At 35.5% G+C, this 19,308-nt stretch overlaps 1 protein-coding gene across 5 annotated transcripts in view; it reads left to right on the top strand.

The window, feature by feature from the left end:
• NUP58 (nucleoporin 58) overlaps positions 1-19,308 on the top strand; it is a 40,135-nt gene that overhangs the window by 12,208 nt on the left and 8,619 nt on the right. For all 5 annotated transcript variants that reach the window (XR_005956818.1, XR_005956819.1, XM_041487231.1 and 2 more), the window contains exons 9-15: positions 663-837; positions 2,122-2,201; positions 2,826-2,944; positions 5,041-5,123; positions 7,948-8,149; positions 13,986-14,084; positions 16,870-16,965. Coding sequence is in view for 3 of the 5 variants with exons in the window: in XM_041487231.1 (XP_041343165.1) it covers positions 663-837; positions 2,122-2,201; positions 2,826-2,944; positions 5,041-5,123; positions 7,948-8,149; positions 13,986-14,084; positions 16,870-16,965 (854 nt within the window). In the remaining 2 variants the exon portion in view is untranslated. The remainder of the gene's footprint in view (positions 1-662; positions 838-2,121; positions 2,202-2,825; positions 2,945-5,040; positions 5,124-7,947; positions 8,150-13,985; positions 14,085-16,869; positions 16,966-19,308) is intronic.

Genomic DNA, 19,308 nt, shown 5'->3' with positions numbered 1-19,308 from the left:
GGGCCTCTCAGCAGGTCAGCTTTGGGAACAGAATGAATGAATAGTTCTAGTAGCTGAAGTCTTAGTATGGGTTTTTTTTCCAGTCTCACTTTTCATGCCTGTATTCAAATGGGTCTGCCCAACAATATGCTCTTACCCATCTCTCTCATGGAGTATTAAGCTTGTTGCACATGTATAGTGGGTATTGAACCTTATATCCCCATTGCATGTGCATCATGGATCTTCTATGGAACAGAGAATTATAAAAGTCTTCCTTTGGACAGGAAGGAAGCGGTTTGTAGACCGGGCTGCATGCCTTGTATTTTTGAGTTCAAAGTGGTAATTGCTTTTACACAGATGCTTATGTATTACTGTATATATAAAATGTTCTATATATCTTAGTTTGTCAGGGGTCAGCATAACATTTTTAAGCACTTGCTATTTAAAATTGAGGAATTTGGGGAAGGGGGATTGTTTTTGTTTTGGTTATTTACAGTATTAGCATGGTAGAAGTTAAGATAGTACTATGCCATACAGTAATTTTACTGTTCAGTACTTGGTTTTGGAAAAATAAATTTAATAACTATTTAAATAATGTGACCAAGAGGTAAACATGTGGGTACTTCAGGTTCATTGTACTATGTTTCTTTTCTCCCCACCCCCATTTTTTTTACCTTCCCCAGGAAATTTGTGAAAGAACAAAAACAAGTTCAGGAAGAAATTAGTAGAATGTCCTCTAAAGCGATGCTTAAAGTACAAGAAGACATTAAAGCTTTGAAACAGCTTCTCTCTGTAGTTGCCAGTGGATTACAGAGAAACATTCTTAATATTGACAAGCTGAAAGTTGAAACTGCACAGGTATAATTGAACATAATCTTTGTTATGTAGAGTTTTTATGCTGATTATTTCATATAGTATAGCTAGCCTTTTTTATCAGTCAAGTTAACATGTCTCAACTAAACAGTTGTAAACAGAATGAAAAATTGAATCACTTTCTGGTCTCTTTGAAGTTACTGAAAAAGAAACTGAAATCTGTGCTGTAAGTATTTTCAGATAAGTCCAACAGCAGTAAAATGACTTCTATTCAGGAAAGCATTCCTGCATAGCAAAGGCAATAGATGGGAATGCGTGTCTGCTTTAGTTCAGTTTCAGTAATAAATTCAGCTGCTACTGAAGACGTATTTGTAACAACATGATGGACTCTGGAGCAGCAAAAATACAAAGACATGTTCTTCTGATGGCCTTGGAGGAAAAAAATGCCAGATTACCCCATAATCTTTCAGGGACCAGAATTTCTTGATTAGCACTAGTATTCCTTTAGGGAGCTTGAGTCACATCTCTGTCTACCAGTCTGTGTTTGAACTGTGCAGACAGTTTGAGCTCAAGTTCTGATGCAGATGCTTTTCAAGTTCTGTGCTACCTTTGTTTCATTGAGCATGTCAAGGCTGCTTGATATATAAATAAGTGATAATTTATTCTCAAGTCAAAAATTTGATGTTTTTTCTTTATTTTACTCTGTAGTTGCACCTTTTCAACAGTTTTCTGTGAAAACAAAAGCTTGTTATATTTTTATATTTCTGTACATGATGCAGTTGAGTACAATCACAGAAGCAGGCACTGAGAAATTCTTAATAGTAAATGTATTAGGAAGTATTAAGCAGAAGTGTATGCTGTAGTTATGATGTATAACATGATAATTTCCATAGAGAAGCATTTTTCTAAAGTGGTTTATATTTTTTTAAAAAGTCAAAGTAATATTTTTTTCCTATTTTTTCTCTTTTAGGTGTGTTACTTCCTTGTACTTGACTATTGCTTTTTTCCCCTCTACCCCTCAATAATTATAATATTTCTGAAGTAAAATTTAAAAATTGTCTTTGACAGTTTATTGCAGTATTTTCTTAACTTCTGAGCACTTAATGTGCTTTCAGTATGTGCTATCTCTTGTTCCATCCCCAAACTTCTGTTGGTATTTGCAGTTCTCCAGCTTTGTGATAGTTCTTTGGATAAATTCTGATCAAATTTTATCACAGTGTTAAATACATGAAGAAAATGTTTTATGTGAGTGAAGAGTAGAGTCCTAGCATTTTTTTGAGCACTTTGTGCAGAACCTTATATTTTATTAATTTTCTGTTGTTTATTTAGGAGCTAAAGAATGCAGAAATAGCATTGCGAACACAGAAAACTCCTCCTGGTCTTCAGCATGAAAATACAGCCCCAGCAGAGTAAGTTACTGTTACTCATAGAAAATAGTCAGTAATACAACTTGGAGAAGAGGAAAATTGAGGAGACCTTATTGCAGCCTTTCAGTACTTAACAGGGGCTTGTACAAAAGGGGCAGGGACAGAGTTTTCAGTAGGGTCTGTTATGATGGGGACAGTGATTTTAAACTGAAGAAGGCAGATTCAAGGAAGAAACTTTTTCGATGAGCGTGGAAACAGTTGCCCAGTGACATGTTAGATGCCCCATCCCTGTAAACATTCCAGGTCAGGCTGCCCTTGCTTATGGCAGGGGACTTGGAAGGAACCTTTCAAGGTCATCTAGTCCAACCCAACTGTTTAAAGATTCTATTAATTTCATAATACAATTTTTCCCCCTGCTTCTTGTAACATTTATATGGAGTGCTTAATAGAACCAGTGTTTTACTTCTTCGCTTAAATTATCTTCATGTCTTCAACATGAAAAATAGGCTTCACTCTTGTTCCAATTGTAGAGTGACATCAGCAATGTCATACAACCTAACTGTGCAATTAATTGAACAAAAATTGGCAGCTAACAGAGATCAGGTAAAACAAATCAGGCAAATTAGTAAAGTTTAATCATACAATTTCGCTTTATTACTCATCTAGCTACTTCAGAATCTTGGTCGAACAGTTTGAAGTACAGCTGCAGCAGTACAGGCAACAAATTGAAGAACTGGAAAATCATCTTGCTACTCAAGCAAATAATTCACACATAACTCCACAAGGTAAATGTTTCAGCTCTAATCTTTTGTACATGAAGAATTTATCAAACTTATAATGAAAACTTAGTAATTGATCTTTCCCCTCTTGTATTGTTGGGTTTTCTCATTTAATGTACTGAAAAAATTAGTGTTCAGATTAATTCTGTAGTTGTTCAGTGTAAAGATTCGGAATTAAAAATTTCATTCACAGGGGCTCTTGAGCTATTTAACATGGATCCATTTCCTGAGTTGCAATTTTTAAGCCCGGTTTATTTTTACATCTGCATCTCCCTCCCTTTAGTATCTAGCGATGTCTGGCACCTTTTGTCTTGCACTGGGCCTTCTGGCCAGACAAATGTGGGTGCTTGCTCTGTCAGCACCAGATCAAAATGAGAGCTTCTCCTTAGTTTGGAGCCTGTTGATATTGCCTTCAGCTCTGACCAACAGAAGATTTTGTCTTGTTTGCTGCCACATCGTTCAATCTTGAGAAAATCTCTCTTGTCAAAGAATGCTGACATCTGGACAGTAGTCTTCTGCTTGTTTACCATTCCTGTGGTCATAGACAGTTTTATCTTCTGGGCCATTTTAGGTACAGCTCCTGCAATAAACAGTGATTTCATGTGCTTGTCATTTTGTGCTAAATGGTACTGGAACATCTTGCCATCACAGGATGGTGCACAAACTTCCTATGGACTTACATGTCAAAACGCAAGAGGACTGTCTAGATCTAGCTTCCATGGTGAAAGATCTGCTGGATCTTGAGGATCCTCTATCTTCATGTGACCTTCTTGTCCATCAAGAATATGAGAAGGATGCCTTCACAAATTTTTCCTAAGGTTTCCAGCAGTTTCTGCTATAATTGAAAGGTTCCTTGCTTGTGTAGGCAAGGTTCAATCTGTTGTGTCAGTATGAGCATATTGTCAGTGATATCTGGTGGCCTATACAACACTATTGCATATGTAGCCTTTACCATACAGAAAAAACTTCCTTTGCCATGCGGGTTTTCCATGACTCTGAATGTCTTTAAAATTTTGCAATATCTAGTAGTCAGTGTCAATAAATTTCCTCCAGACTAATTTGAAGTTTGTGACCAGCCTTCCTAGATACGCTACCTCCACAACCCTGTGGGCTGGCATGAATTGATTCTACAGCTTTCCTGTTTTTCAAGAGTGAAATTCCTCTATGGAGAGGCAAACATTTTCAGTTCAAGAATCATTGCTGGGTCTATGCATCTTCAAGAACTTGATAGCTACTATATGCATTTCAGTGTACATATATCTGTATATATTTGCATTCAGGCTATGTGCATCGTTCAGAGGAAACACAGAAGCTGATCTTTTCACAATGAAAGAACCACTTCAGTACTTTTCTGTCCTCCACTTTGGTACATGGTTTCAGTGCTTCTATGAGAACAGCATTTTTTTGTGAGCAGATACCTCATTCTGCCAAAATCTTTGAGATTTTCCCTTTGGTGCTAAGGTTTTGCCTTAGTGTTGGGTCAATGCCCTGAAAATACTTTTTTATCTGTGTGGGAAATAGGATATCCTAAATAAAAGGCAAGAAGCTCCCTGTTGTGTTTCTCTCATTATGATCTGCTTGTCGGTAGAGCCAGATTAAGAGATCCTGTGATGCTTATTAATTATGTCTTTAAAATGTAAATAAAGCTTCCATTCTACTATTTCTGACAAAATCAACTGAACACTTAACTGTGTTTTTAGTCAGAGTGGAAAATATATACAAATGCAAGCAAATCTGATTTGACTGTATCTAGGTAAAAGCCAGTGATGTAAAAAATGTCCCCATGTAATTAGGTTAAAATTAGTTTAACTATTACTTTTTGGCTTTTCTAAATAATAGAATCATAGGAAGCTCTTTACCATGTATATAAAAATAAATCTCAGAAAACAGTACCTTTCAAAATAAAGTTGGAAGCCCTGTCAAAAAGTAGTCCTTGGATAATTTGTGGGACCCAATTTCTGGCTCAAGTATTGTATTTAATGCAATTGTTCTTTTGTATTATGTCCTGTATGGGTTTTAGGTGATCTTCTTACTTTGGTATAAACACTACATCTTCTAATAATGAGATTGTTACTTACCAGTATTTTATATGCATCTTACAGATTTGTCTATGGCTATGCAGAAAATCTATCAAACATTTGTAGCTTTAGCTGCACAACTTCAGTCAATACATGAAAATGTAAAGGTATGTTTTGATGTGTTCCTGTGTATTTCTGTATGACTGTAAAGCGTCATCTTCAGATGGTTTTGTTTTGGGTTTGTTTGTTTGGTGTTTTTGGGGTTTTTTTTGTCCTTCTGTTAAATTGACTGCTTTTAAAAATTTTCACACTGTCCTGGAGAAGTGCTTTGATTAAAAAACTAGCTTTTGTTCAACTGAAGTTGCACTTAAAGTATTTACTAATAGGGATGGCAGCAACTGACCACAATCATTTGAGTTACAAAATGTTTTTCAGTTAACTCCTTTCCTTCTAATTGTTGACCAGTTTTTAAAATGTCTGTTTTCAAGATCATGCTTGTATGTTTTGATTTTTGCACAATGACCTCTTGATCTCAAGCAAAGATGATCTAAATCTGCTCTTGCTCAAATAGGTAACAGGAGAAAAAAATCTGAGTTTCCATATATAAGATTTTTCAGCATATCAGAGAATGTGGGTTAAAGTTGTGTTCTGTTCGTTTATTGTTTTTAAACCTGGCTTTCAGGGTAAGTAGTATTTGTAGAAAGAAAAAGAAAAGTATGAAAGCTTAGGTATCAAAGGTCCTAATAGGCCTGTTTTTCCATCACAGACTATGGCTCATTCAATTTCCATTTTCCCATTTACAGTTCTGGATATGTTGACAAAGTGTCACTGTTCTCCAATCCTTTCAATCCATGAGTTTTCTTGAAAACATCAGAATCCTTCTTGGCTACAAAAAAAAACCCAAATCAAAACAAACCAACTTGAAGAGTACATGTGTTTGAAATTGTTTCTGCTAAGTGACTTCCTTAATGGAAATAGCTCTGTTAAAACTTCTGCTGGTTTCCTTCTCCAAGCTTCTTCTGCACAGCATTGCTAGTTCTCTAAACATCTGAAATTTTTTACTTTTTTTCTGAATAAAGTTTAGAAATACTGAGGATCTTGTATGATCTTGATTCCTTGCATTGCATTGCTAATGTCAGCATAGATACTCATTGATTTACAGATACCTGCCATCAGGTATTTGTGCTGTTCTTAGTTAATTCAGTTTTGCTGCCAGGTGTAGAATGCATCAGCTTGTCCATATTTTCAGCAGAATTACCCAGAAGGTTTCCCAAATGTTTTCAGAGCTTGTGGCTTCTGAGATCTGAGTGTAGCCTGAATTTGTGCAGTGGTCTTTGTGGTGATACATTTTTGTTGTTCTTAAGTATGAACAGCTGGATTATTGTGCAGATATCAGCCCTAGCATCTTCAGTACCTTGTCAGTGTGACTGAACAGGAAAGGCCTTTCTTCAGTTTTGAATGGAATTCTATTACCTGAAATTAAGGGGGTGGTTTGAAGATTTTTCTTCTTGGAAATTTTTTTGAGACTTAATCTAGTGGGTGAATATGGATACTGGTATTTTGGAAGGTATTTTATAACTAGAGCTTCAAAAAAGGGAAAGATGTGTACTGCTCGAGTGAATCTGTCATTATAACCATCTGTTTTAGTTTCTCAGCTACAAGATGCTAGAAGGGGAGAGCAGTTCTGAAACTGGTCTCTGCCTAACCTTATGGTTGTGATATGGTTTGTGGAAGGAGCTGTGATCACAGTTCATTTCTTTGTATGATGAAAAGTAAAAGTGTGCTTGGGCACAATTTGAGTAGGTAATGTTATTAAATCATCCAGCATAGCATAGCCTTAAGAACTGCTTTTATGATTTCTAATGGCTTTTGTCAACTCTTAGGTAAGTCAGTATGGTATTGTATTAAATCCCATCAGAATTTTACAATTGTCTTTTCTCTCCAAAGACAGCCCTTCTGATGTGATAGTGAGAGCATTCTTTGTGTGGTTCCTGCTGTTGCTGGTTGATCTGGAATTACAGGTGTTCAAATCCTGAGTCAGAATTTTTGGACTGCAATCTCCTCTCTGAGGAAACAAGCATATGCTTAGCCAGGAACACTGGACCCTAGTATGCCTTCCATGAACTGGAAACTGTTGTCCTTTAATAAATCTATTTCCTTTAAAGGTTTTCTGATTTAAGATGGAAATAATTATCAGTTATCTAGTTAAAGCATTTTACTCAATTTTTGTTCTGCAATTTATCTGTAGTTTCCGCATCTGTGACAGAAAATTGCTCATGATGAACAAGCCAAGCTGGGCTATTGCCACAGAAGGTGGTGGAGTTTTGAGGGGGGAAAGGGCAGAGACAAGGGAAGGTGTGGCATCATGACACAAGGGATTTGGGCTACCTGGTACCCTAAGGCAGAATGATCTGTTGCATTTGGACTGTTACATTGCTAATGAAATGCATCAGAAAGAAGAGCGAATTCTAAAATTTTGGTAGCTTCTTTAGCTTTTTGGTAAGAAGAAATGCAAGAATGAAAGGAAGGAAAGAAACACAGGTGAAGGTGATAGGGGAGCAAAAGCAGACTCTGTGGTGAAAAGGTAGCACTGAAGAAAAGCGTGTTATTTCATAAGCTGGTAATGTGGCTTTATTTTTCCTCTTGGATCAGCTAAGTACAGTGATATACACTGAATTGTGGTGATTTGCTCCAACATTGAAAGACCCAAGCTGACATACTGAATGGTATCAGTTACCCTCAGTTTAAGTATGCAGACTGTTCTGGCTGTAGCTGTTGCAAGCCAGTTCTTTCTGTCTCATAGCCTGACACGGTGTTTTGGATGGAGCTTCTCATTTGTTTTGGTGGTGGTGTTGTTGGTTTGGTTTTTTTGTGGGTTTTTCTTTGTTGTTTTAGGAAATGTTATTTGTAACTCAATGTCTCTTTCCTTATTAAGTTAAGGGTTTATGTCTGATACATGGAACTAAAATGGCTTCCTCCCATCCCCTTCAGATGCTCAAAGACCAATACCTTGGCTACAGGAAAAGCTTTCTGGGAGATGCCATGGATGTGTTTGAGGCAAGACGAACAGAAGCTAAGAAGTGGCAAAGCGCGCCACGCGTTACCACTGGACCGACCCCTTTCAGCAACATACCAAATGCAGCAGCCGTTGCAATGGCTGCAACACTTACTCAGCAGCAGCAGCCTGCTACAGGTCTGAGTGCATTCAAGTTATAGATTATTAGTGTTATGACAATAGTAAATTCATGTAACATTTTCTATGAGGTCTTCCTTTGTGTTAGACTAAAAATCTAAATGTTGTGATGAGCGAAGTTACTGATACATAGCCAATAGAAAAATGCAGGGTAGACTTAGCAATAATTATACAACAGATACTTAATCTTGTGAATTTACTTGTATTAGTGATACTGTATTGTTCTAACTTACCCCTTGGAATGTGAGTCTTCACTCTTAAGTAACATCTCTGATTACACATAGTATAGCCTCTTTCCAGAAATTGTATCATTACAGTAAATTATTTTAAGTTGGAGAGGAGAGAATATCTAAATGCATACTATCTTTTCTTTATGTAAAATTAATAATGCATTTTTATATAGCACTTTGGAACTGTAAAATGAAAAATGGTGTAGGACAGGAAGGATAGTGAAGCAAATCTCTGTAGAATAGGAAGTCAAATGCCTGGCTTATTTTGTAGCCAACTCTTTTGTCAGTATGATGTTGGAGCATTTTGCTGGCCATTCTACTATTGTGAATAATTAGAAAAGAAAGAGTGGCTCACTGGTTCTGCCTGTGCATGTGAGTAAGAGGAAGACCAAAACAGAGGAAATGCATAACCCACTGCAAATAAAGAATGGATACATGTGGCAAAGGAAATAATTTAAGGCACCTTAATTGATGTTATACTAACCGACCCTCTCTGAGAGGGGTTTCAGAATACAGACAACTGAATTTATGTGTTATCAGGGAACAGATATAAGGTCAATTCCATTTAGTTTTACTTGAATAGGAATATATATCTAGGTCAGCAAATTATGAAAAGTATCGGTAGCTTCATTCTACTTTAATTTTCTAAAATATTGTTCACATAGGTGAACTGAAAATGATAGTGCTTTCTCTGGTCTTGTAACAGCAGTGATATTTTGAATTGTGCTAATTAGAGACGTATGCAGCAGCCATGTTAAGTTTGACACATTATTTGATTGTCCTTGCCTTTTCAGGAGAGAAATACATGTTTCCAGTAGTATGTTTCCAGCCCTCACCCTTCTAAACAGCAGGGAGATGGGTTTAAATTATAAGTATGCCAAACTACTTTGAACAGAACCCAAAAGCTTTGTGAAATACTACTTTTCAGAATTTCAGTCATAGACCACAGTCTTTCTGTTGTTGCTATGTTAATCCATTGAAATTTTGGTGAGGTGGTATCTTGAAAAAAGTTTGGTTTTAAACAGAAAACATGAGTTAATGTAATATTACACTTCAGAGGTTTTAATACATATAGTAGCATTGTTGCACACTGTTCAGCCTAATATTGCCAAAGTAATTTACTCTTCATCTTTTTCCTTATCTTACATTTGTTTTTTTAAAGACTCTCCATGGTCATTACAGGATTAGTTGTTTATGAAAGTCATACACTTGGGATGTCACATGTAAAATCATTCCTGTACTTTTATGAAATGAAGTGAGGGATTTGAAGTTCCTGAACTTCGTAGTCCAGATTCAAGGGAACTGCTAATAACTTCAGAAAACTTATGCCACTTACGGCATGACTTTGTGAATATTCTCTTAGTAATAGGAATGAAGAGAGGAGGGGGAAAAACAAATGGCAGAATTGGCCTGTACCAGCGTAACTGAGGTAATGTGACTCTATACCTTGAGATATTTTGTAACATTTTGTAGAGAAAGGAACAAATGAGAGTGCGTGAAGGTTGGTTTGTGGTTTGTCTCTTGTTTTCGTGATTGTTTTGACAGAGTATTTCAAAAACCAAAATTGTGCCAATTACAAGTGTGATGCCGATAGAACAAAGCCATTAACTTATATCAAATATGCCAACAGAAGTAGGCAACAATATTTTTACTACTTATTCTGTTGGAATACTTTTATTCCAACCTGGAGGACCTGAAAAAAATAGAAATAGATTGATGTTCTGAGTGGCACTTTAAGAATACTTGAAACTCTGTAGGGTTAGATGAAAGAAAAAGGTACTTGGAGTTCTCTCTAGATCAAAAGTAGAATTAGTCAGGCCTAAGCTATTTCAAAGATACCTTGAAGTCCTAAAAGTTTGTTAGATGGGAACATTTCATAGCTTTCCTAAATGACTCATTTAGTGTTTGACTTTTTCCTAGCTTCAGATTAAGGCTGCCACTTTTTGTTTTGGGGAAGGAGAAGAATCTGCTCTTTGAGTTTTGCAGGAATCTTTAAGGACTGCCTTCTCTTCATTTCCTTTTTATTGCTTGAGTTTTCAGATGGCCATTTGCTGTAGTAATGCAAATGCTGCATGTTTTAGTTTTGTATTATGTTGTTATGAATTGGATATACCATCTGCTAGAAGTTAAAATCATACATATTTCTTAGCAAGATCTGGATCTTGAAGGATGGGATAGATGAGGGATGGGAAAAGGTTCTGAGAAAAAAGGCTATGAAAAGAGGTGTATGTAAAGGGGGGGGTGAGGGATGTCTGTGTAATACCTGATCTGCTGTTGCTGTTTTTGAAAATGATAATTAAACAAGAAAATAAACCTGGCCTTTATAGATTTCTTGATGAAAAATGTAATATATAGTACTCTAGCATTGAGGGATCAGGATGCTTAATCTCTTTTTAAAAATATTTGATGTTTACAATGTTTAGTATTTAGTAAGATGAACTTAGAGTTACTGTTCTTTCTCTGAAAAAGATTAATAATAATTTATTTTACATTTATTTTCAGAAGTCAAAAGTTTAGTAGCTACATCTAAGCTGTGGGATCAGGGAATGTTTCCCCAGTTCCTGGGTGTAGGTATGCACCCTGTGTTCTCTCTGTATGCTAAGACCTTTCTGGCTTCTATTGAAATAAATAAAGCCAGTGAGTCCTGGCCATATGGAAGAAAGGGAGCAAAAATGCACTCCACTGCTCACCTGGGATGGGTAATCACAACATCAGGACTGTGGTGTGCACATTAAAGCACAATTTTTGTGCAGTTTAAGCTAGAATTATTGAAATTATGCTTAAGTTTTGGCTGTACACAACCTTTCTCCCTAGTTTGGCACTTTCATTCTGAGCACAGCTTTTTTTGGTTGCAGCAAGGCTGGTCATGCTTTCCTGCAGTAGCAAATAGTTTTAAACAGTGCCTCATCTGCACCCTCCCTGAGCAATCTTGAACAGCGTGGAAGTTACAATGGTAGTGGCTAACCTACCTATTTTTGTTGATGGGATTACAGTATAAGATTTCAAAGGAAATTAAAGCCCAGTGCACTGAGACCTGTAAATGCATGAGGCTGCAACTGATGTTTTTCGGGTAAGACATGACTGTCTTAAAGAAATGCTTTTCTTTAGGCTCACCTTTTCTCATATAGAAATAACCACCAAAGAAACTCACTTTCTCCTTTACTGGTGAAGTACAAATTGTGAAGCTGTTAGCACACATTCTGTTTGACAGTGTGAGACTGAAGTTCTAATGGGAAAGGATACTCAAATTTTATAGCACTTAAACTTTTTATTATGTGGTTTGATATTGACTTTGGTTAAAATTAACTAGTGTATTACTTTGTCATAATCAGAACTAAATTGTAATGCTAAGTTTACTCACTGTTTAGACCAGCTGTAATTAAAAAAATTGCAGAACATCAGTAGGAAATCTGTCTGACCTGTCTGGCTCTCTGTAATGGGTCCTATTCATTAAACTGAAGTGCTCTACAGGGCAAATACATCAAGTTCTAAAATGTTAAAACACTTGTTACGAAGAATTTGTCTTGTACCTGTAATAGCCAGAAGTGCCATTTTTTCCTTGCTAATACTCTTGGCTTCAAGGAGTCTTACTAGTCTTTTGCTATTGAAGATTATGTTTACTTACAAGAACTAGAAGCAGTGATGATACCTTCAGAACATTATGGTACAACAAATATTGCTGTTGCTGAATAAAAAGTTTGTTAGCTTAAGGCATAAGATCCTGTTTTATATGATCTGAGGTGTTTTAGTATAATGTTTTATACTGGCTCTAAAAAAAGCATGTTGCATTTGGTAAAAAGCTTGGCCTGGAGGACTGTAGTGTTTTGTTTATAAGGTCTTCCACTAACAGTGCCTCCTACTGAGATAGAAACCTGTGTACTTGAGAAGGAACTGGATATATGGTTTTGGGTTCTTTCAGTTAATTAGCTCACTGACTTGTGTAGGGGGTTTTGGTTTTTTATTGTCAAATATTTTCTTATTTTTTAAGAGCTGCTAGGTAGACGTATCAGTATTTAAACTGGATGTAAACAACTTTAGTTTGAAATCTGTGGAAATTTGTAATTGCAACATCTGATTTTTTTTTTTTTTAATGGAAGAAATAGCTTGGGTTTTCCAGCTATTCCCTGCTAAGCAGAGATTGAAGGCTAACAACTTTAGTTGGCCTTAAAATTTAGTTTTAACACTACTTGGTGTATACAGATGTTATTCAGCTTGGATCACATAAGAATTTTGTGTTCCTAGCAAAAGTTGTTACTTTTCAACATACAGTGCCTTTCACTTGATTCAAAATGATTTTCCATCTAAATCTTGAAATACTGAAATTATTTTAAGAGCTTGAAATATTCACATTTTAGAACTCTATATAAATATTAGAAACAGGAAAATTTGAATGAAAATAGCCCAGATGTCATCATGGTTTAGGAAAAAGGTCAAATCATCTGAGCTTTGTAGTAATATTTGAATAAATCGTCACTTTCACAGATATAGGATGTCAAGAATGTTCAAAAGATGGAGAAAGCCATCTTGAGCAGAGGTGCGATGTCTGTGGATTAAGAGTTTGGCACTGTATTTTATCTTTAATGGTTAAACTTTTAAAATAGTGCACTGAAAACTGTTTGGAAAAGACAGGAATAGAAGATTGTACTGTGAAAACTGTCAAAATATATTAATTATTTATCAGAATTAATTATTTTAAAATGTGTTAGTGACGGGCTAGCAAGTTGATTCTTTATTCCCCGAGGTTAAGATAAAAAAAGGAACTGAGACTGTAAATTTCCTCTTGGGAGACTGAAATTGTTTTTTGACAGTCCTGCATCTTAATGTGAATATGCAGGGAAAGTACTGTCAACTTTTTTAAATTATGGAACAAACTCTGAAATTTTGAATGTATCTAATTCATTAAGGTACACAGAACTGTGCCTTTTGTAAATGGTTATTTAAACAGGTGGTTTGACTAGTTTACCCTATTGAATGGTGTTATGTAGCAGAGCTTAACAGAACTCAGTTATCACTTGTGTGGAAAAAAAATGAATTGTCATGTTACTGTGTAATTGACTTGCTTAAAAATGAACAATAAATTTAATAAAATAAAGTCATTGTCTTGTTTTTTTATCTTAGTGTTCTGTTTAAATTTGGATGGTATACTGGAGTAGTTTTGAAGAATCCTATTTATTAAATTAATTTTAGATAATACAATTTTAGTTACATTAGTGTCAGTTCTTATGTTTCTAATTTGAAAGTTTTCCCTTACTCTGATTCCATTAATACAGGTGGCAAAATGTTGTTACCTATGAGTTCTCTCAAGGTTTTGATTAACATTTTAAAGCTGAAGGTGAGACTGGTTAACTTTTAAAAATACTAAATTATGTTGTTATGTTATTAGTTTGGGTTAGTTTCACCTTACTGCAATCAGTATTTTCTTAGATTTTTGGCAAGTTAATGTAGAGACAGAAAAGTGAGAAATTTTGATGAGGTAAAATCTGGGTTCTGAATGGGATTTGTTGAAAGCAATGATGTTCACATTATCAAATACTTGAATAAGTAAATAAAGGACCTCTTTACTATCAAAGAGTAAGGCAAGTTTGTTCTCATTTTTTTTGTACCAGGGCCACAGCCATCTCTGGGAGTTAGTTTTGGAACGCCATTCGGCTCAGGTATTGGCACTGGCTTGCAATCAAGTGGCTTAGGTTCTTCAAGCCTTGGAGGTACACTTTAACTTTTCTAATCTTTCATTGAATTATTATACCGCACAGCTGAATCTCTTGCAAACTTTATCTCCACTAAGAGGATGATCTGTTTCAGGGAAAGACCTTACAGTTTGGCAGATCTCTGCTTTCCAGGCTTGTTCCTGCCATGCAGAAGGAGTTGCTAGGGCTAAGCCATTGTAGTGAAACCCCAAGATGAACAGGATTAGGTCATCACAGAGAGGTTGTGCTCTAAAAGCTAAGGAAGGACATCAAGTGTGTTAGAACTACAACTTGACTAAATTTTACCTATATGAAAGTTAGGCACCTGAGACATTAGATCACATTGTAGGTAATCCATGGAAGTTTTTCACCTTTTAACTATAGGGACCCATTTCTGCTTGTATTAAGATAAGAATAAATGTTAAAAAGTTACTGTAGTTCTGTGATCCTGAAGTCTCTTTGCTTTAGCACTCACTCTGTGCCTCAGTGCTGAGGTGGGGAAAAAAAATCCCCCAGCTGAAAAAGCAGCATGTGAAAGTGAGGGAAAAACACTTATCAAAATGTTAATAGTGCTGGTGGGGACTGTATTCTAGGAGGACACATCACTGTGAAAAAGTAGGTGATATAAAAAAAAATTTCAAAGTTAATGTAGACCTTTTATTTTACACGTAATGTGTTCACAGCACTAGAGCTACAGATAGAATTTAAGTGAGTACCAGAATCTAATAGACATGTAAATTTCCTGCCTGTATAGGTTGGGGTTCCTACAGATACTAATGTTTTCTGGGACTTTTATAAGATCTGCATAGAAAATTTTTGCATCTGCTGAGCACAAACATAACATTTTTCTTGTTACATCGTCCCTTCTCTGCAGCCTCAGTCCCCATTCCTACATTTTACCTATGAGCCGAACATATGAGTCAATGTTGTAATGTACTGGAAATAATTAAGCGTCACTCAGTATTGGGAAGATGATATTACCTGGACATTACATGAGCTTTACCTTTAATAATCATCTTAAAATACTGTTATATCTACCAATGTCCCTTCTCATCAGATTTTAAGTGTTTTCAGATAAAAGAAAATCTGTATACCTAAACAAGAAAAAAGTGAAAATAATGTGCTAAAAGGAAATTACTTTGGAATTACCAGTTTTTCCTGCCATGTTTTAAATGTCATTAAAAAAAACCCACAAAATTCTTCCATTTCTGCTGAAAAGGTTGTAGACTAAAGATTGTTCACCAGTCTTACATATGTAAATAAATGAACATTCCAACTGCTTTTAGTTTTGTCCAAAAAACCTGACTTGTATTCTCTTTTTTTTCCTAGCTCTCTGCCTAGGAAGGTATTTGCTTGCATCATTAATTTGCAAAATGTCTTAACAAATCCATAAGACTCTCTGATAGAAGCAAATGTAGAAGAATAAATACATACCTGCAAAATAGCCTGTAGGTGTGTTCTTGGAAACAAATTGGCTGAATGATTACTGAAGTTTGTTTGGGATTTTAATCTTAAGGATTTTGGTTTTTGAACAGAACAATTTCTTGTGTATGCTCTGGAAGTGCTGTTTTGATTGGGGAAATTTGCTCTCTTGGCTAATGTTCCGTGTACTTTGACAGTGATAAACATATCCTTTTACATTTAAGTATATAAATTATTAGCATAGATCCTATGCTTCAGTAGATATTTGCAGATACCTTGCCTGGTCATTGGTTATGAATTTCAACAAAAGAGTGTGTCGTTTAAATGAATTGTCTTACACAGAAGTGATACTTGTCATTACCTACCCTTAATACCCCTCTGATTTAAAAATCTCAAAAAACTTGAGAACACTGCTCCAGATAGTGTGTTCAGGCCTTACAGGTTTCAAAATCCCAAAAATATTTCTGTAAAGGAATGGTAGAGGCTCAGTTTGCCTTTTCAGTAAATAAAAGGATTTTTTCTGACACTTGAAACTTAAGATGGGAGCATGATTTCCTCAACCTTAAATACAAATACTGTTTTCTTCTTGAAAACCTGAGACAGCCAAAATCAGAGTATATAGTTTTCTTTTAGTTCCTATTGTCTGGCCTCTATTTCAAATTTCAAATATCAATTTACTTTTCCTTCAGAGTGACCTCGTATCAATAACACAATTTGAAACCTTAAAAAATTTGTATTATGAATGTTAGTTGCAAAATCAACAGAATTGAATTTTGTCACAGCTATACATTTATGGCTGCCCTTTTATGATGATTTTCACATTAAATGTTGTGCAATTGGTTTCTGTTTTCTATTTAATCTATTTTGTAGTTTCCTAGATAAAGCTGATCCCTAATAACCTGGGAGAGGGACGACTCTCAGTTAAGCCAAGTGTAAACTGAAGAAAATGCTTACTCTGTTTGAAGCGTATTTTTTTTTTTTTCTAGAGTTGTAGATGAAGATTGTGACTTTCTGTAATAAGTCATGTATCTTGTATCAAAATTTCTTCGTTTTGGCTCATTTGGTTACCGTGTTCTGCCAATCTAATGGCAATTCAATAGAAATTTCTCAAACTCTGATAGTTCACACAACTGTTTTTATAATTTTTCCTTTACTCAGTTTTGGATTTTGAAAGTAGTATTTTTCTCAATGCTTTCCAGTTTGCACTGTTTTCTTAACACAATGCTGTGTCAAGGATAAATACTCTTCAGACAATCTTAGGAGTATTTGTTTACCAAATAATGCTTAGAATTATGTTTGGGTTTAGAATACTCACCTAAAACCTGTTGCTGTGTCTGTAATTTTTTTTTTTTGTTGTATGTCTTTACTATTATTCTACTAGGATTTGGAAGTAGCTCTGCCTTTGGAAGTAGTGCCACAGGAGCGTCATCATTTGGGTTTGGAACTACAAGTAAACCATCAGGAAGTCTAAGTGCAGGTTGGTTCGTTTCTTTTGAATTCAAAAATCAAGTTTATCTTAAAGCAAGTGTTATAATCAAACTGCTGCCCTCACTCCAAGAAATTGATTGTTTAAAGTTGCATGTGTACATCACTTTCAACAACTATTTACTTGCTAGAGACACATTTTCAGATAAGTTTTTGGGTTCTTTTAAGGGTCTCCTATGTAGACAGTATTGACTGAGCATTAATGTTTCCCATTTCTTGGTGTCTGTCCTAGTTAAGAGTGGAAGCAGGAGATCAGATGCAGCCTCATACACAGAAGAGCAGTTGTCACTTGAATGCATTGGGATCAGTTACTGATTGAAATTAGGGTATAAATTAGTGACAAATATGCTAGTAATTTAACTTCCTATATTTACAAATAAAGTTAAAATTATTTTCTGGAAGCCCAGAGGTTTCCTTAAAAATGTATAAGTGCTTACTCTACTTGAATAGTAAGTTACATGTATTGTATCTCTGTATATATTCATAATTCATTTTATTTACTACTTTGAAAACATTTCTGTGGCAATTGAACTACACAGTACTCATTTAGTTATTTTAGTTTCATTTTTTGTGGGGTGATAAAATATGGATGCTATTGCACCTTAACTCAGAAGTCTGAAATACGGCTGGCATCCCTGTTTACCTTTTAAATAGGAATAATAGCTTACTAAGTTATTACTAAGCAGATAGCTTCTATAGTCTGTCTTGCAATCTTTTTTCAATGGCACATTGAAGGAGGATCATGTCTCAAGAAAAATGTTTGATCACCTGCTATTAAAAGAAAACAGCATTTAGCTGGTATTTACTAGGAAGCACTATGATTTGTATTCTGGATTCTCCTTGGTTAGTGATGAGTTGCTAGGCCTGTAAAGTACTTTAAGCTTTGCATTGTAAGGTGGAAATGGCTCACTGAGTTGGCTGTGTAATATTCGTGAATGTTAACAACCTAGTAGGTTCTTGATGGAACTCTTTACAGTATCTGGTGTCCAAGCATCAGCCTTCTTTTACTTAGTTCTTAATATGAGAAACAATTGGAACACTTACACTGCTTATGGTTTTATCTTCTAGCCTATTGTTCCTGAGTCTATGTTAAATAATATTGCAGCGTTTAAAGCTGCTGGATTACAAAGTTAATAGTTTAGTTTTTAGCATATTAAAAATAGAATTACAAAACTACTTGTATGGAGCAGTTGTCCATCACTAAGGAGGTATCAAGCCAAAATAAATAACAAGTCTGTCTTAGCTATGTTGATGGTGTGCAGAGGGAATTTAGATACTGTTTCCCTTAAACCAGACTTTGTCATGGAGTCAGTGCCATCAGTCTCTTTTACAAATGAAGGGATTGCACCTAGTTGTCAATTACCTCAAAAGATTCTCAGCTACAGAAAGTAGCTGAGTAAAACCAGGTGAAATGTAACTTCTGTCATTTTTTGCTTAAAAAATCAAGTGGTCATGAAATCCTTATCTAGATGGGTTATGGAATAGAAATTGCTATAAAAAATTTTGGAGCCCAGAAACACTAACTTTTACCTTCTGTATCCAAAACCTTATGTCATATAGCACCTGGATTGCATATTATCTTTCATTTTATTGAGGGTGTATAAATGGATTTGAATGATACCTGAGGCTAGCTAGATTATATTAACTTCTTTTAAATTTCTTGTGTCCTGTTTCTTAGGTATCATTTACAGGATCCTGAAAGCATATTCTGGTTTATCTTACAGTATAATGGTTGCATCTTGTTTCTGAATCTATTTCTTTGAAAAAGCTAAGAAAGTGGGATGAATATGGGTTATGGGATTCACTGTTGTTGCTGCTTGGGTTTAGATATGAGCAGTTAAGTATTTTTCCAGACTAATGTGTCTGGGAACGCTAGGGTAAGTGTGTGTTCCAACACACACTGTTCCAGGCTGCTTAGGCTGCCCCAGCTCTCCTCCACAGATTTTCCATCAGTTTGATCTTATCTTAAAACTATAATTATAGATCCCTACATTGGTTCTGTGTTTCATTTTTATAAGTTAGGTTTAATTGCTTTAAAAGATGCAAAAACGTTTGTAGTGGTATTACTGCTCTTCTCAGTTTCACTTTGTGTTTGAGGAGAAAATTCTGAGTCCTGATAGTCTTGGAGCATCTTCCAATAGTAAATTTGGCTTGGTTCAGGAATGGTTGTTGTGTTCATCAGCAGATGAAGAGCAGAGCAGCTTCATTCTCCTTGCGGTGGACACAGTTGCGAGATCGAACAATGTCTCAGGCATCCCTATGAAACACACAGATACTCTAAAAAGCTGACTCCAAAATAAGTCCCATTTAATTCCTACTCTTACTCATTTACTGG

Source organism: Pyrgilauda ruficollis, unplaced genomic scaffold (assembly GCF_017590135.1).
Source record: "Pyrgilauda ruficollis isolate IOZ18807 unplaced genomic scaffold, ASM1759013v1 scaffold8, whole genome shotgun sequence".
NCBI classification, from domain to species: domain Eukaryota; kingdom Metazoa; phylum Chordata; class Aves; order Passeriformes; family Passeridae; genus Pyrgilauda; species Pyrgilauda ruficollis.
This window is presented reverse-complemented; position numbering and strand designations above follow the sequence as displayed.